The sequence below is a fragment of the Taudactylus pleione genome, unplaced genomic scaffold (genome assembly GCF_031769625.1).
Source record: "Taudactylus pleione unplaced genomic scaffold, aTauple2 ptg000016l, whole genome shotgun sequence".
NCBI lineage: Eukaryota > Metazoa > Chordata > Amphibia > Anura > Myobatrachidae > Taudactylus > Taudactylus pleione.
In genome coordinates this window covers 37,622,801-37,637,143 of record NW_028284418.1, presented here as the reverse complement: position 1 = coordinate 37,637,143, position 14,343 = coordinate 37,622,801, and the positions used below count along the sequence as shown (strand labels likewise).

The following is a 14,343-nucleotide window of genomic DNA, read 5'->3' as shown; positions in this document are numbered from 1 at the left end:
TGCGCCAATATCATAATTTAATACACCAGGCTCCAGACATACATACCAGCAACAGCAACTCCGGTTGCCATACCAACTTGACCACCATAACCAGCAGGGGTACATCAGATGCATGAAGATACACCCTCTAGACTTGACTTTTCATGCATTTGGTCAAGACTGTTGAATGAAGAAAAAAGTGTAGCGCTAGTAGACAACAATAATAATTTATTAAACACAATGTCACATACATGCACATAAAACATATTATTATACCTGATAGATATCTTGTATATAAAGGTACAAGCTGCTTGGGGTGATTATGATGATAGAAAGTTCCTTCAATCAAATTCCTTGACAAGTATCAGTCCATATCTCACCCAATCTTAAATCAGCAATGTCCAATCCACTTATGAGGGGGAATGTTCCAAATATTGGCACAGGAGTATTCAGAATGGAGATGGATGGAATATATATGTATTTTGAGGGTGCCGTGGTGTAATTCCCACTTGGGTCCAGACAGCTCACCTCAGCCTCGGATGATCGCTATGAGTGGTCTCCTATTCAGATCTCCTGAGACTTCTCCTATAATGTAGACAGCGGCACTGTGAGTAGCCGCTGGGACCAGATGATTTGTCCACTAGGTCTCTCTCTGCATCAGCAGTCAGCCAGGATTACCTCCGTATGTGGCTCCCGTGTGTGAGCAAGCTCAGATCGCTGGAGCGGGAGCCGGCCGCCGAGATTTATCTGTGTGGGGCAACGGGTGTCACAGCTGTTATACTTCAAAGTGCCAGTGATGATAAAGTGGGGAAAATGGTATACAATCAGGGACCCTGTGTCTTGAATATAGCAGCTTGAATAGAGGTAGCCCGTGCCACTTAACGCGTTTCTCCGGGATTTTTCCTCCCAGTTTCATCAGAAGGCGGAAGACTGATGAGTGCCTTAACAACAGATGTGTCCTCATACACCTATCCTCAGTATGCCATGAGGTGTGAGACGCCTGGCACGAGTGAGTGGTGTAGCGACTGTTTCACATCTTTTTTCGTCTGACTGTGCGTCTTAGTCACAATAGGATGTGATAGGAGACACTTGTATATCTGTGTGCGACTGTTAATTTGAGATAATTACGTGTTATTTGCACACTTTGCATGTGGTTTCACAACTAGTAAAAGAAACAAAAAAAGAAAAAGAAAAAAAATGTGCCCCCGTCTTTCCAGAGGTACACTGAGGATCAATGTATTTTCCAGGTGTGCAGCAGTCTGTGGTTTGTCCAATCATCCCAAAATCCAGGAGTTGGGGAATACATTGACATCAATGATAAGTGTTTCCTATAAAAAGAAATTAAAAAATTTGCTAAAAATGTACAAATAAAACTCTTAAATCTAAAATGAACAGCTAAAGGTGTAATCTACACTATGTAGCTGGTAGACAGTTATCATTGATCTGGAAATTATAATTAGACTGATATATTCAGATCTGATATCATTGTATCTTACTAGAAAATATACTTTAAATAAACATTAGTTTATTTTAAACACACTGCAAAGTAACCAGTGACACCAAATGTATATTTGCCAAAACTAGCTTTTTTTAGCTGGAAAATAAAATAAATAGATGTTGAATATAGAAATAAACTGTAATTTAATAACTTGCATAATATTTTATCCAGCAGAAATTGATGCTGGTCAGAAATAAATCTATACAAAGATGAATTAAAAAGAACTAGTTACTGGATTCGAAGTTTGGAATAAAGTAAAAAAAAAATAATATAAACAGTAGTGTGTTTTTCCTACTAGGAACACTGGACCTATTATCTAGTGCACATAGAACCATTCTGCTTTTTTTTCCATTTCACAGTGGCAGGCAAAGTACAGTTTCACATGTCACAAATTTGGGAGACCCCCTCTGTCCAGAGGAGGGACAGAGGGAACCTAGGGTGTGTCTGTACTACAATGTTACAGATGATGTCAGTACTTGCATCCTCTGGCTGGAGCTGCAATGTACTCTGAAAATCCAGACCTCCCTCCCTTTTTCACTCTCTTTCTCTCCTCCTCCCTTCTTTCTTTTGCCTTCCTAAATGGATGGAGCTTCTCCTGGATAGGCACAGTTCACAAGGGTCCAAAAAGACTGTATCAAAGCCTCTGTAAGTCTCTCCCCCACCACTCCAGAGTGTGCCTCTCCTGATCTGTCAATCTGCAGTACTGCAACAGGAGGAGAGCAGACTGTTAAACGCCTGTCTGCCTGGACAAAATCCTGCAAGATCCTTCTCTCTCTCTCTCTCTTTCTCTCTCTCTCTCTCACTAAATGCCCGGCTAACTGAGCAAAGTAGGAAATCTCCAAAGAAGAATAAAAGCTGCTGAACCACCTCACTTATTGGATACCATATCATTCTGCTGCTTCTTGTCTGGGGACCTGTACAAACTCCTGTCCAAGCTATACCCAATGGATTTTCTCCACATGTATGGGATTGTTACTTGCTTTTTCTCCTCTCTCTGCTGGCTGACTGTGGATTCATTTATTTCAAAAGGTATGACTTCCAAGACGTTACCTTCTGCTGCTCCTAATACTAATGTGCTGAAGTCTTTCATTTAGGATGAATGAATTAACCTTTTGAATGGCAAATACCTTAATAAAACAATGAATGAACGAACAGCTATTGAAGAACATTTTTGGAATTTGTATGATGCAGAAGGGATTCATACATGAAGTTTTTATTTTATTTTTTTACTTGGCTTTATTGCATGTAGCTACATTTTGTGTTGCTGTGTGCTATGTCTGCCAGATTACATAAGCAGTCAGTAGTTTATCTAACACAAAACTCACTAGCTGGGGAATATTGAACTTCACTACACCGACCTTGCTCAGTATCTAGTGTGAAAGAAACGTACTAATATTTGAGACCTTTTGGTGTGTTAAATAACCAATTTTATTTCTATTTAAATGCACATAATCTGGATGCTGGTCTCTGCATGAAAGGTAGAAATAGGTTGGCTGCTCTGTGGAAGCCTATTTCATTCCTGAGCAGTTGTATGTTGATTTAAGTGCACATCTTCCAAGTGATTGTGATCAAATAAGTTGCTGGCAAATATTTTACTGTAGAAGGAGACTACCAACTTGGATGTTACCCGTTGCAGTGTTACTATGTAATACATAGGTGTGTTTGTTTTGACAGGTGTCAATAAGCTTGCTCCATCCAGATGGGGCTGCAAGTCAAGGCTTTTGCTGGATCCCCCTGGCGGGGAAAGTGTAATGAGAGTATGGAGCTGGGAAACAATATTTAGCAATGGTGATCCGCTTTGCCTGATCGTACATAAACATACTGTACAACCACTGTTCTGTTTTACAAGTCCCATTATGTTCCTGAGAAATCATATAATATATCCCTTAAGGACAAATGTGTTTGGTGCAAGAATCAGAACACTGGCCAAACGTGAATACAAGTTTTCATAGCCAATTTTAGAAAATGTGTAGCCAAAAAATGGGTCTTGGTGTGTGTAAATAAACCAGCTCAGATGATACAGGTCATGTATCTAAAGGCTTATATACCTTTTATTTATTCCCAATAGAAAACCTCTCTGGAAAGCTAAGTGAATATGGTGTGATTGTCCCATGCAGTACAGATCATCTAGGACAATATCTTTCCCACGTGGTGTCAGCAGCAGGAAGTAGAAGAGGTGGACTGACCTTAAAGCACCCTGGGCAGAGGTTGGCCCGAAGTGTCCTCGATCCACCAACAACCCAGTCAGATGATAGGTGCTTGTATTTCAATGTCACGGTCTTCGGTGAGCAGCTACATCTGCGCCTGAAACCCAACAGACGTCTGGTGTCTCACGGGGCTATTGTTGAGTGGCAGGAGGATTTAAAGGAGATTTCTCATGACTCAATCAATGCTGATTGTGTGTATACAGGAGACATCACGGATATGCCAGGAACAACTGTGGCCATCAGTAACTGCGATGGACTGGTAAGTCAAGGAATGTTACCCATAGTTGTGTTCTTAAACTTCTGTTTATGTTTACTGAAATAGAACGATATAGGGATTTTGATACGCTGGACCTCAGATTGATGGTAATCACATATGGATTGAAAGAGTAGGGTCGGAGATAGATAGATATATATAACATTATATCTGTCCTTGTAGCACAAAGCAAAATAAGATTTTTATTTTTCAATTTTTGTTTTACCATTCTGCAATGAGTACAGACTTACATAAAAGCTGAGATACGTCAAATCAAGTGTTTTATATTCCTAGCTGGATGTACTTCTGAACGGAACAGCTACCATAATCCTGTATTATAGTTCTAAGTACATCATGTTATACAGTAACTAACGGAACTTCAGTTCAACTTATGCCAAAAATATACTTGGAGGGAGGTTATTTCTAGCAGTGGAAGAGTTATGTGCAGCACTAATGGCTATTCAAGTGTTTCTGAAAATAATACCACAATGTTCTTGAACTTTTGTTTCTATGCAATTGCACACACGGTATGGACATATCTTGACTACTTTCTTTCCTAAACAAGTCCACATCTAACTCTTTTGGTTCCTAAATATTATCCACATCTAACTATTGGTTCCTAAATATTAGAACATAGGACAGTTTTTGTAATGATAGAAATGTAAATATCATATATCCAGCTTTCCTGGCTGATGGTTCTGTGTGAATCTCGTGCATAGTTGTTGGCAGATGAAAGGTATCACAAGTATACTACAGGAAACTTGGCAGAAGCGAGAGCTCCGGGGAATATTTATAACTTTGTATTCCCCTTTTACTTCAGAAATATGTTTACATTCAGCAGCTTGATGTTTGGCGATGTCTGATATGCAAATTAGCCACGTGGTGTTTTAGTTTTGAATGAGATCCAACTTCAATGGAATTTAAAGATGACTAATTCTTGACTCAGTTCACCACACCTCAACATACACATGTTCAACATTATACATGCATCAATGAAGATATTTCATTTCCATTGAGGCTTTCTGCATTATGTACGCTTTATATCATTCATGCTATTTATACAGTAGAAATGGCATTAGCTAGCTATAGATTTGCAAAACTTTGCTTTTTCAGTACCATAAGTTATGAGAGGCTTAAAATACATCTGTAACTACACACAACTTGCATTAAGTTTGAGTGACCTCCAATGACCTCATGAACGCACGTAACACGGCTGCCCGACATACATTTTTACATGTGGTCTCGCTGGTGTTTGAACACTTATTGCTCTTGTGAGGTTTTGGCGAAAGAGCCACTAACTTTTTCAGTGCCTGTCATTTGTAAAATGTATGGAATCATATTAGCTTTCAGACACAATTAGCATTTTGGGGCCTATTAATAATGTGGTGCATTTTATTCTGAATAGTGATAGGAAATTGACACCTGCAACGTGATTGATTGCTCTAAGAGAATATTGCACATTTATGGACCTAATTGTATGCTTTTCGCATCGCTGCTGCGTCCTTGGACACATCAGCGATGCTAACATATGCTAATGCTGCAGGAGGAGTCTTTTTGGGGAATGCAGGTCGGCCCCACAAAGGGCCTTATTCTGAGTCAAATGCAAAGTGCTGGCGTATGCGGTCATCTTCCATCTTCAGGCACATGCATCACTCTGCTCACTCTTTTCCTGGGCACAGCTCTATCCGACACCATTAGTAATAGTACTTACATCCGCCTCACCCTATGCTGGGTGCAAAGGATCTGATTGAAAAAGGCATCCCTTCTCTGTATGCACCCCCAAAATGAGCAAAAAACTCAGCATGCCCACCACATGCCAATGAGACCAGTTGTTTCTGTGCTTCACGGTATCCTCCATGCTGTCACCAATAAATGCCTATTTCAAAGACCGTTTTCCAGCTATGCACCGAGAACACCGTCTGCTCTCATATCCTCAGTGAAAGTGCGTACGCATGGTGTAGCGCGCACGCAGTCTGCGATCACGTCTTGCCGTGCATGCACAGTCTGCTGGTAATTGCCGGAAGTGTCTGCTTTTGGACTCACAATCAAGCCCATAACTTATATTACGTAAAATGAAGTAACGTAAACAAGATGAATTTTATTGAATATTGTGAGGTACAATGTGAACGTCAATAAAAACAACTGCAGGAAAAACATAATAATAATGAGCTAATGAAAAGGAGATGGGTACAGGATGCCTGGCGCTCGGGATCCCGGTGCTCAAAATCCTAACACTGGTATTCCTTCAGTATTCTAACCCTCCCCAGTGCCTGACCCTAACCTCCCCCTCCCCGCACCCTAAACCTAACCTCCCCCTCCCCGCACCCTGAACCTTAAGTGGCCCATACACCTACACGATCAGCATTTGATCCGATAACCCCGCAGTCCCGTGGTCACCATTTATTTTTTTTCTTAGCACAGGATCTGTCGTAAGAACGATCCTGTGCCTCATGCGCTCATTATGGGAATAGGGACAAACAGTCATTGAAATGACTTGAATTGCCACACGATGGATCGCATGAACCACAAAAATGGCACGATCTGCACACGATAAGATGGATCATGTGTGCTGCACATATGATCATAAGATCCGATTGAAGGACCCACGGGAGCACACATCGGCTCAAAAAATGCACGATTTCTACAAGACTGAATGTACAGCGAGTCGAAAATCGTGTAATCGTCCAGAAATCGCGTAAGTGTATGGGGGCCTTTACTCTCCCCCTTAGTGCCTAACCGTAACGCTATTCCTCCCCCCATCCCCGCTACTTACCTTTGGGATTCCAGTGGTCAGGATGCCGGCGCTGCGATTCTGACAAGTGTTGGGATTCCGGCACAAGCATTGTGAGCATCGGAATGAACGCATCCCAATGAAAAGTACCACAAATGTTTTAGAGGAAGTGACCACCAGGTTCCTGGCTTTTATTTTAGCCTAAAATAATAACCTCATAACTTAATTTATTAGATTCTAATTTTATTTAGTATTGTTAAATATTATTACAACTGCATATTACAGCACTGATGCTTTGTTTATTTAATAGTCATGTACCAAAGAATGCAGACTTTATATATGACTTATTATTCAAATTAAAATTCATTATTTTAATTATTTGATTAGCTCTCTAACATATGATCTTTGTAGTGACTTTATCTGGCATAGTACAGATAAATCTACAGATATTCTGGCTTTTTTGTTTGTAATTATCTTTGCACCTAATTTTATGTAATTCTGATATATTTCATATAATTGTATTCATACTTAATTTGTTGAATTAATAAAAGATGTCTACCCAAATACTTATGTAGAAAACTCCATTCCCAAAGATATCAGTATGGCAATGGTGCCCGGGTGTCACAAATCGGCGCTATGGCGGCATGAACTTCAGATCCACCATTTTCCCTGCTGCCTCACAGTCCTCTGCAGCTTGGCTGCAGTAATTCCTCTGAGGGGTGGGTGCACAGCCTTCTGGGTGATTTTAAAAAGCATAGGCAAACTTTGACGATGGTACCGAATTTCAAGTGAGGCTTGTCTATATAATGTAATCTTACTTTAAACACCTAGAAGGGGCCGAGTATTAGGTCTTAAACAATTTATACTGTATTTGTGATTGATAGCCTGTGTACCACACCCCTGCTTGCTTGTGGCCTTGACCCTGACCCTGTACCTCTGACCTCTGCCCTGATTTACCGTTTGAGAATCTGAGCCTGTGACCCTGACCTTATCCTATTTTACCGTTCTGATCCTGTGCCTGTGATACTGATCTCTGCGTTGAACTCACACTTGCTATCTGATTCTGCACCACTCAACACTTCTCCCAACTTCCCATCTTGTCACATTCGGGAGGCAGCTAGGGGGCTTCGACCTGCAGACTTCCCACAGCCAAGCCTATACTGCCTTGTGGCATTTCCAGGTGAAGATCAGGGTTGTCCATTAGACTCTGCGCCTCTACACTGCCATTGCAAACACCAGATTCCTTCAGGTAGTCTTCATATCTCTATAGTGAGAGACGTCACAGTATTGAGCATAACTAGGGGGGAGAACGTTCAATACAAAACAGTACATTGACCAGAGAGATGGTCAGATTTGTGTTGTGTACATAAAAAGCATTATTGCTGCATGTTATAGTGGAATAATTGGTCTTATTTGCTTGTCTTATTTACTTACTGGCTGTCCATATACAAATAAAATTGAAAGAAAATAGCGCGGCACATAATTAGCTTTGTATGATCCCAATGGATATTGTTGTTCTGTCACGTGAATGCTTTGTAAAAGGCTTAATAGGTCTATACAACTGGTGTGTTCACATACATCTATCCAAGTCACGCTACACATAACGCGGGAGCTCCGTGTGCCTCGGTAGCACCACCGTGTAACTTTCCATGCAACTCTTTACCTACAAATATGTCTTATTCACACAGCGATGCAAATTAAAATTATATGCAGCATGCCTATGTTCTGTGTGCAACTGCGGGTGTATTTACATACAAATCACTACGTTACAGTGTTACAGCCGCTGCCTCTCACACAGAACATAGACATGCTGCATATCATTTTAATCAGCAGAAGCTGCTCGTGCTAACTATTTGCATCTTTGTGCAAATAAGATGCATTTGAAGGTAAAAAGTCGCACGATAAGACGCTCGGTGCTACCTAGTCAGCCACGGCATGGCACGACTAGAAGGGCTGTTTAGCGCGCAAGGAGACTAGATGTATGAGAACACATCTGTATACCAGTGCTCTGTGTATTGATACAGGAAACATGATAAACGGTGTACACCAATGTTTCCCAAACTCATTTCTCAGGGAGCACTAACAGTGCAGGGTTTCCATTTTTCCTAGTTGGTGCATAGGTGTATTCATTACTGATTAAAAGATCCACAGGTGGAGCTAATTATTTCACTTGTGATTCTGTGAGGAGACCTGGAAAATATGCACGGTTAGTGTTCCCTGAGCAATGAGTTTGGGAAACACTGGTCTCTACACGATGCTAAGGGATATGCTTTATTGATATGTTATGAGAGATCATATCCTTCTTGTATCGTCATGTTTTCATATCTAGGACTTCATTCAGAATTTAATGCAAATATAATCACAAAATACAGTTAGAGAAAAAGTCACATTTTGCAACCTATTCTGAGTTGTCAGTCGATGTGAAATGTGACCAACTCTGCATAGATAGGAAATGCGTCTCCCTCCCCATGTAAGTGACAACAGCAGATGCCCCCAGAATTTGATGGGAAGTGTGGCTTTACTGTGAGCACAAGAGATGGTAAAAATAGCAGTGAAAAAATTCAGAAATATTACAATATATGGCTGGAGAGTGCAGATATGAATACCCAAGTCACTTGGAACATGTAAAATACTAAACAAACAAGACACAAGTATTATGGACAGCCTTCCCAGTGTAGGAAACATTCATAAACCTATGGACAGCCTTCCCAGCGTAGGAAACATTCATAAACCTATGGACAGCCTTCCCAGCGTAGGAAGCATTCATATACACATGGACAGCCTTCCCAGCATAGGAAGCATTCATATACACATGGACAGCCTTCCCAGCGTAGGAAGCATTCATATACACATGGACAGCCTTCCCAGCATAGGAAGCATTCATATACACATGGACAGCCTTCCCAGCGTAGGAAGCATTCATATACACATGGACAGCCTTCCCAGCGTAGGAAACCTTCATAAACCTATGGACAGCCTTGCCAGCGTAGGAAACCTTCATAAACCTATGGTGGACAGCCTTACCAGCGTAGGAAGCATTCATATACACATGGACAGCCTTCCCAGCGTAGGAAGCATTCATATACACATGGACAGTCTTCCCAGTGTAGGTAACATTCATATACACATGGACAGCCTTCCCAGCGTAGGAAACATTCATAAACCTATGGACAGCCTTCCCAGCATAGGAAACCTTCATAAACCTATGGTGGACAGCCTTACCAGCGTAGGAAGCATTCATATACACATGGACAGCCTTCCCAGCGTAGGAAGCATTCATATACACATGGACAGCCTTCCCAGCGTAGGAAACATTCATATACACATGGACAGCCTTCCCAGCATAGGAAACATTCATATACAGATGGACAGCCTTCCCAGCGTAGGAAACATTCATATACACATGGACAGCCTTCCCAGCATAGGAAACATTCATATACACATGGACAGCCTTCCCAGCATAGGAAACATTCATATACACATGGACAGCCTTCCCAGCGTAGGAGACATTCATATACACATGGACAGCCTTCCCAGCGTAGGAAACATTCATATACACATGGACAGCCTTCCCAGCATAGGAAGCATTCATATACACATGGACAGCCTTCCCGGTGTAGGAAGCATTCATATACACATGGACAGCCTTCCCAGCGTAGGTAACATTCATATACACATGGACAGCCTTCCCAGCGTAGGAAGCATTCATATACACATGGACAGCCTTCACGGTGTAGGAAGCATTCATATACACATGGACAGCCTTTCCAGCGTAGGAAGCATTCATATACACATGGACAGCCTTCCCAGCGTAGGAGACATTCATATACACATGGACAGCCTTCCCAGCGTAGGAAGCATTCATATACACATGGACAGCCTTCCCAGCGTAGGTAACATTCATATACACATGGACAGCTTTCCCAGCGTAGGAAGCATTCATATACACATGGACAGTCTTCCCAGCGTAGGAAGCATTCATAAACACATGGACAGTCTTCCCAGCGTAGGAAGCATTCATATACACATGGACAGTCTTCCCAGCGTAGGAAGCATTCATATACACATGGACAGCCTTCCCAGCGTAGGAAACATTCATATACACATGGACAGCCTTTCCAGCGTAGGAAGCATTCATATACACATGGACAGCCTTCCCAGTGTAGGAGACATTCATATACACATGGACAGTCTTCCCAGCGTAGGAAACATTCATATACACATGGACAGCCTTCCCAGCGTAGGTAACATGCATATACACATGGACAGCCTTCCCAGCATAGGAAACATTCATATACACATGGACAGCCTTCCCAGCGTAGGTAACATTCATATACACATGGACAGCCTTCCCAGCATAGGAAACATTCATATACACATGGACAGCCTTCCCAGCATAGGAAGCATTCATATACACATGGACAGCCTTCCCAGCGTAGGAAACATTCATATACACATGGACAGCCTTCCCAGCGTAGGAAACATTCATATACACATGGACAGCCTTACCAGCATAGGAAGCATTCATATACACATGGACAGCCTTCCCGGTGTAGGAAGCATTCATATACACATGGACAGCCTTCCCAGCGTAGGTAACATTCATATACACATGGACAGCCTTCCCAGCGTAGGAAGCAGTCATATACACATGGACAGTCTTCCCAGCGTAGGAAACATTCATATACACATGGACAGCCTTCCCAGCGTAGGTAACATTCATATACACATGGACAGCCTTCCCAGCGTAGGAAGCATTCAGATACACATGGACAGCCTTCCCGGCGTAGGAAAGATACATATACAGAATGAAAAGCCTTCCCGGCGTAGGAGACATTCATATACACATGGACAGCCTTCCCAGCGTAGGAGACATTCATATACACATGGACAGCGTTCCCAGCGTAGGAAGCATTCATATACACATGGACAGCTTCCCAGCGTAGGAGACATTCATATACACATGGACAGCCTTCCCGGTGTAGGTAACATTCATATACACATGGACAGCCTTCCCATCGTAGGAAACATTCATATACACATGGACAGCGTTCCCAGCGTAGGAAGCATTCATATACACATGGACAGCCTTCCCAGCGTAGGAAGCATTCATATACACATGGACAGCCTTGCCGGTGTAGGAAGCATTCATATACACATGGACAGCCTTCCCAGCGTAGGAGACATTCATATACACATGGACAGCCTTCCCAGCGTAGGAAACATTCATATACACATGGACAGCGTTCCCAGCGTAGGAAGCATTCATATACACATGGACAGCCTTCCCAGTGTAGGAGACATTCATATACACATGGACAGCCTTCCCAGCGTAGGTAACATTCATATACACATGGACAGCCTTCCCGGTGTATGTAACATTCATAAACCTATGGACAGCCTTCCCAGCGTAGGAAACATTCATATACACATGGACAGCCTTCCCTGCATAGGAAACATTCATATACACATGGACAGCCTTCCCAGCGTAGGAAACATTCATATACACATGGACAGCATTCCCAGCGTAGGAAGCATTCATATACACATGGACAGTCTTCCCAGCGTAGGAAACATTCATATACACATGGACAGCCTTCCCAGCGTAGGTAACATACTACATTTTGAAAACAAGTATTCAGTACACGGTAGTCCTTCTTTTAATTCGTACCATTAATTTGCATTAATGTGTGTGTCTTAGATGCATTTAAGGAATCTGAAAGGACCTGCTGCATAATCATCAGTTCACAGCTTGCACTAGGGTTTGAGTACCCACAAGTCAAGTCCCTCTGAACATCAGCACTTTTTCTCTGTCCATCTTGGCAGCAATTCAGGTCCACACACCCACAAAATACCCTTACAGAACTTTGGCAACATCTACATGCATGCTCCAGCCCCCAGTCCCCTCTCCTTGTTAAAGGGAGTTGCAAGTACAGCTTGTCAGGAAACACAGACACGTATCACATACTTAAAGGAAGCTGTAACCTCCATTTATGGCTAACTTTGAATGAGGTCCTGTGGGTTTAAGCTTTCACATTATTGCAGATTCCAGTATTTTTTGTTAAATTTTACATCTTAGGCCCTCATTCAGAGCCGCTCGTTAGCGGCAGTACGCTCGTTCCGAGCGATGTTTGCACATCTGCGCATGCGTACACTTTTTAGTACGCATGCGCGAACCAGTCAGTGCGGCCGAAAATCCTTTGTACGCTATATAGCGAGTGCCTGCTATTTTGAGTGACAGAATGAGGCGTATGTGGGTGGTAACAGGGGAAGGTGCTTGAAAATGGGGAGTGGAGATCCGAACGCAGGCGTGCTTAAAGGTCAAAACGGGCGTTTTATGGGTGTGTATATTTAAAACAGCAGCGTCATTGACCACGTCACTGGGTTATTTTATAGCCAGAACTGCACGCAAATTTGTGGTAGCAAACACCAACCACAAGAATAGCGAGCAGTTCATACGCTGGTCGTTGTACTCGATTAATCTAATAAATAGCGGACATGACGTAGGATGCGTGCGGCCAGGGGAGTTTTTATCAAATAAACGAGCGTATGTTTTGCTCGTTCGTTCAGACTTAGAGGTGTGAACACACTGCAATGTGCGTACGGATCATTTAAATAGCCACCCCTTGTTTTTAAACGAACGACCGCAAATAGCGTCCGGCTCTGAATGAGGGCCTTAGTCACCTCTCAGGTCTTAGTCACCTCGCAGATGCAGCGAAAAGCTGCTCACCGTGTGGTCTATTTACTAAGCCTTGGATGGAGATAAAGTGAACGGAGATAAGGTACCGGCCAATCAGCTCCTAACTACCATGTCAGAGCTGTATTTGAAAAATGACAGAAGCTGGTTGGCTGGTACTTTATCTCCATCTAAGGCTTAGTAAAAATGACAGAGGCTGGTTGGCTGGTACTTTATCTCCATCTAAGGCTTAGTAAATAGACCCCAGTGTAGTAGTGACACACTAGGCTGTGACCATACAGGAATTGGTTTTACACACTTACAAAGTCGCAGATGAAGCACAATGGAACTTGGCATTTGGAAACGAAGCCCTTTTTTACACAGATTCAGACACCGATGTATAAATGTTGCACACCCCAATGGTGAGTGGGCCTGATTCAGAGATGGATGGAATTGCTGAGCCGCACACAAGCAGCTGTGTAATTCCGTCCGTCTCAGATGCAAATGCAGCAGGATGTGTCTTTAGGAAACGGATCACCATCTAAACAATTGCGACCATCAGTCATTATGTTTGTCCCTTTGACCAGGCTGCGGTAGCTGAAGCTTACCGCGAGGCCAGGAAGTCCTGTCCTCTGCACTCCAAGAAATGCCCCCGGGAATGCAGGCAGTCCTCCCCACCCCCAAATGCTTCTGCCTGTCAATCAGGCAGAGACTTTTGAAGAACTCTGGGCCTGATTCAGAGCCGCTCGTAAGCGACCGCTCGTTCGCTCCGAGCGATGTTCGCACATCTGCGCATGCGTATGGATCGTAATGCGCCAACCAGTCAGTGCGGTCGGAAATCGTGTGTTTGCAAAATAGCGAGTGCCTGCTAATTTGAGTGACAGGATGAGGCGTTTGTGGGTGGTAACAGGGGAAGGTGCTTGAAAACGGGGAGTGGAGATCCGAACGCAGGCGTGCCAAACGGTCAAAACAAGTGTTTTAAGGGGAGGCAATCGGGAA

The 14,343-nt window shown here is 42.9% G+C and overlaps 1 protein-coding gene across 1 annotated transcript in view; it reads left to right on the top strand.

Annotated features, from left to right (window-relative positions):
• The first annotated feature begins 2,421 nt into the window (after window positions 1-2,421).
• ADAMTS14 (ADAM metallopeptidase with thrombospondin type 1 motif 14) overlaps window positions 2,422-14,343 on the top strand; it is a 240,098-nt gene continuing 228,176 nt past the window's right edge. Inside the window, exons 1-2 of the mRNA XM_088473607.1 lie at window positions 2,422-2,506; window positions 3,546-3,943. Coding sequence (XP_088329733.1) covers window positions 2,422-2,506; window positions 3,546-3,943 — 483 coding nt within the window. The remainder of the gene's footprint in view (window positions 2,507-3,545; window positions 3,944-14,343) is intronic.